Source organism: Sinocyclocheilus anshuiensis, unplaced genomic scaffold, assembly GCF_001515605.1.
Source record: "Sinocyclocheilus anshuiensis isolate Anshui unplaced genomic scaffold, SAMN03320099.WGS_v1.1 scaffold285, whole genome shotgun sequence".
NCBI classification, from domain to species: Eukaryota; Metazoa; Chordata; class Actinopteri; order Cypriniformes; family Cyprinidae; genus Sinocyclocheilus; species Sinocyclocheilus anshuiensis.
In genome coordinates, this window is record NW_015539825.1 from 231,798 (window position 1) to 235,715 (window position 3,918).

At 33.1% G+C, this 3,918-nt stretch overlaps 2 protein-coding genes across 2 annotated transcripts in view; both read left to right on the forward strand.

Moving 5' to 3' along the window:
* The first annotated feature begins 361 nt into the window (after window positions 1-361).
* Window positions 362-2,891, forward strand: LOC107684212 (mediator of RNA polymerase II transcription subunit 31). The gene is made up of 4 exons (XM_016480423.1): window positions 362-538; window positions 1,483-1,557; window positions 1,778-1,874; window positions 2,110-2,891. Exons 1-4 carry the CDS (start codon window positions 517-519, stop codon window positions 2,324-2,326), a joined length of 411 nt encoding a protein of 136 aa, XP_016335909.1. The 5' UTR covers window positions 362-516; the 3' UTR covers window positions 2,327-2,891.
* A 1,020-nt stretch (window positions 2,892-3,911) lies between these two features.
* LOC107684211 (multidrug and toxin extrusion protein 1-like) overlaps window positions 3,912-3,918 on the forward strand; it is a 5,657-nt gene continuing 5,650 nt past the window's right edge. Inside the window, exon 1 of the mRNA XM_016480422.1 lies at window positions 3,912-3,916. Within this exon, the coding sequence (XP_016335908.1) occupies window positions 3,912-3,916 (5 nt within the window). The remainder of the gene's footprint in view (window positions 3,917-3,918) is intronic.

Here is a 3,918-nt window from a genome sequence, read left to right on the forward strand (position 1 = left end):
TTATATCTCCTATTATATAATATTATATACATATAAGGGTAAAAAATAAATTTAATTAAATATAATCACGTTGAATAAAATGTAATAATAAATTATAATAACTAAAATTATACTACAGCAAATACTGATGTCCAGATAAAGTATTGAAATTATAAAATGCATGTAATACATATTTATTTAATAAATGTGCTGAAATGAAATTTAGTGGCTTCCATGGTCAAGAGTAACATTATAGGTTGGGGAATATCTTACGTTTCACATTCAGCTTATTTCAAACATTTTTAGTGATAAATACAGTGGTGAGTGCGCAGTTTATGGCACACAACGACGGAAAGTGATAATGTCGTACAAAAAAAACTTTTACGACACCAGCACTGGTTTTCTGGCAAATATGGCGGCACCGTAGGTCTTTCCTAACAAAACGAAATGTTATCTCAGTAATCTTGCTTAAATCTCTATTTAAATATCAAACATTTTCAAGCTGTTACAATATCGTTTTCTCTCTCGTCATCTGCCATGTCTGGCTTTATGGAAACAGGTTTGTAATTTGTTGATAGTGACTGTGAACGTGTTGTTTTTCTAATATTCGGCCGCAAAAAACAACTAACTTATAAGACAGTTGTTTGGGTTAACGAACACTGTTTTGATTTGATTGTATCAATAATGCACCGTATACATATTATGTATTATGTTAAATATAATTTACATTATGAGAAATTCATTATGCTATTTCAAATAAAAAGCGTTGCTAACTAGGCCTGTCGCAATCAATATATCGACTTATCGCGCAATTTATGTACATGACCTCAATAATTTTTGGTGACGTAATATATCGCCCATTATATTTACTTAAACATTAATGTTACCATGTTTTGTACATTCCACTTGCGCCTGTGTCTTTTGCAGCTTCTCGTACATAACGTGGTGTAGTCATGAGGTGCTAGTTCAAATTTAAAAAATGCTTCTACAAAAGAAGTTTCATCTGCAGATATGGTCTTGTTTAGGGATCTGTGCCTTTGTGCATATGGACATCTGACTGCTAAGTAGTGATTGTGTTTCTCAGCAATAGTGTGCACCCTTCATTTACAGAGAAAAGAAGGTCAGGGGAAAATCTGTAGATGGAAAAATCTCCATACAAGTTCTTTGTGCATTTTACTTTTTTTCTACTTGTTACTTTGCACTTTTTGTTAGATTTAAATGTTTAAATTTATTTACTATTTAATCAAATTTTTTAAGGTATCTAATATTTTGACTTAATTTCCATGATCTAAATATTAAGAATTTAAAGTTTGTCGTCATTTAAAGTGTGTAGGCCTTCTTACATTATTATGCTGTTATATTATGATTATATATGCAGTGGCATAAAATGGTCTTAAAATGACTATCATTTATTGCAATTATTTCTGGGGCAATATATCGCACAACAAAAAGTTGTTATCGTGACAGGCCTATTGCCAACCTTTAAAATTCATACTTGCACAGAGGAGCAGGCAAGACACCGTTTCCAGCTGGAGTTGGAGTTTGTTCAGTGCCTGGCGAACCCAAACTACCTGAACTGTAAGTGAAAAACTGACATTGTTTTTATTGTTTGCTTATTTGAAATACTTGGTTACAGTAATTCAGATATGGAAATAATTCGGGTAACTAAATTATTAATATTAACTAAATTTATATTAAACATTTTATTTCTATGGAGATTTTGAAGATTGGTCTTGAGTATTTTCACGCGTTGTGGGTTTAAATCTGTCTTTAAAATATCTTGTTTTTCATCCTGCAGTTTTGGCTCAAAGAGGTTACCTGAGAGAGAAGCCTTTTGTCAATTACTTGAAGTATCTGCTTTACTGGAAAGAACCAGAATATGCTAAATTCCTCAAGTAAGTTCATGTTGTACTTTTTTTTTTAATCTTAGTTACATTTTATTTTGTAGACTCATGTCATGTGAAAATTAATAAAGAATTATCATAAATGTATTATATATTCTTATATGGTAGACCTCAGCTGACAGAATAGTTAACTATTCCTCAGTAAACTATTCCTCAGTAAACTATTTTTCCTCTCACAGTGATTGTCATATTACACTCATGCAGTCTAAATCTTTTATTTCCTTAGATATCCTCATTGTCTGCACATGTTAGAGCTATTGCAGTATGAGCATTTCAGAAAGGAGCTGGTGAATGCACAGTGTACCAAGTTCATAGACGAACAGCAGATCCTGCACTGGCAGCATTACTCACGGAAGCGGACACGCTTGCAGCAAGCACTCGTGGAGCAACAGCAGCAACACCAGCCACAGGCTCCATCCCATGGCAACACCACATCCAAATGAGGCAGTCAACATGCTCCTGCTGGGAATTACTCTTTCACAAAAATCTTTTTTGTAAATAGTCATTTTCAAATGGGATTTTTCCAAATTTAAATAGGACTTTGACTTTTAGACTGCTTTCTGTAGGCCCATAATGTTGTGTGTGTTTATGAACAACTGGAGATAAAGGTAAAAGAGCTTCAAAAAAGGTAAGAGGAGAGTGATTAGTTTGATGTCTTACAGTTGCTTTTGCATTGTAAAAGAAATCACGTTTATGAACTGAAATGTATTTAAATTCTACATCAAACTTTGTTTCTTTGTTACCAGCTCCACCTGTTATATGCTTTACCTTATATATATAAGATAATTGTATTATGTTTATGTGTGCATTTAGGACAAAAACAGAAACCCAAATAAAAAAAATAAAGAAATTTTTAATGGCAATAATTCTATTGCATGACTATCTAAAAAAATGTTTTAATTAAATAGGGAGGGAACAAATATTTGTTTCCACTGTCTGAACATTTTTATGGAGTTTGTTCAAATTATTGTTTCTGCATGCATTGTAATACTATATGATTTTTTTTTTCTGTAAGAAAAACATCTGCCAAGAACAAATATAAAGTTGTTTATATGTGTGTGTGTAAAGGTGTCTTTTAAACAGGGTTCCCACGCTTCTTGAAAGTACTTGAAAGTGCTTGAATTTCAGGCATATGGATTCAAGGCCTGGAAAGTACTTGAAAACAAACATAGGTCCTTGAAAGTGCTTGAATTAAATTTGAAATAAATGTTGTTTATGGCGCTATTTAAAAAATTGTCCTAAATGTTCTGTCAAAGACCGAACAAGCGGCACTAATGATTGGGGGTGGAGATGGGGGAGCAAGAAAAAAAAAACTTGTGTGTTGATGCGCGGACAGTTTTCTTAAGCCCGCTCTCGCTGAATTTCTGAGCATTACCGCCCACTCCCGCAACGTGTGTATCACGCTCCCGCAAACATTCTTATTGTATATATTTCATCAACGAAAATGGTACCAAATACAGTAACAGCTGAGCCGCTGCGCATCTCTAAAAGCAAACACAGCCGAGTTTCATTCATGAATGAAAGTGCGTTTTTGAACGAATCTAGTGAGTCAGTGATTCATGATTACCCATACATAAAGATTTCATTCCTGAATGAATCAGCTGTTCAAACAAATCAATTGAATGAATGATTCAGTGATAAAGTCAGTGACTTACTGCCACCTGCTGGTGGATTTAGTTTAATTTTTAGCGTATAAATTCAGTTATTTAAATCATTTAATATTTCTGTATTCAAAATTTTATATTTAAAACATTAATCTTCACACGAATGTATGAATTTAATTGCACCCATGCCCGCCATTGCAAAGGTAAAAAGAAAATACTCCTGTAAGTCACTTTAAGCAGTCAAATGTCAGCTCGTATTAGGAAGGCTAATTTTTGATCCGAATTTTTTGAATTTTTGATTATTGATCAGAAAGTGCTTCTATTTTTTTTTTTTTAATTAGAAGGACAAGCCCTCCTAAAAAGAAAAGTAAGCATAGAGTGTATCAGAGAAAGCTGAGAGTGTAACAGTATATTAGATCCGTGCATGAGGT

Excerpts from the sequence above, each read along its gene's own strand:
- LOC107684212 (XM_016480423.1), top strand. The coding sequence starts at position 517 with ATGTCTGGCTTTATGGAAACAG. Across the intron at positions 1,558-1,777 it reads GAACCCAAACTACCTGAACT|TTTTGGCTCAAAGAGGTTAC; the intron begins GTAAGTGAAAAA and ends TTCATCCTGCAG. Across the intron at positions 1,875-2,109 it reads GAATATGCTAAATTCCTCAA|ATATCCTCATTGTCTGCACA; the intron begins GTAAGTTCATGT and ends TTATTTCCTTAG.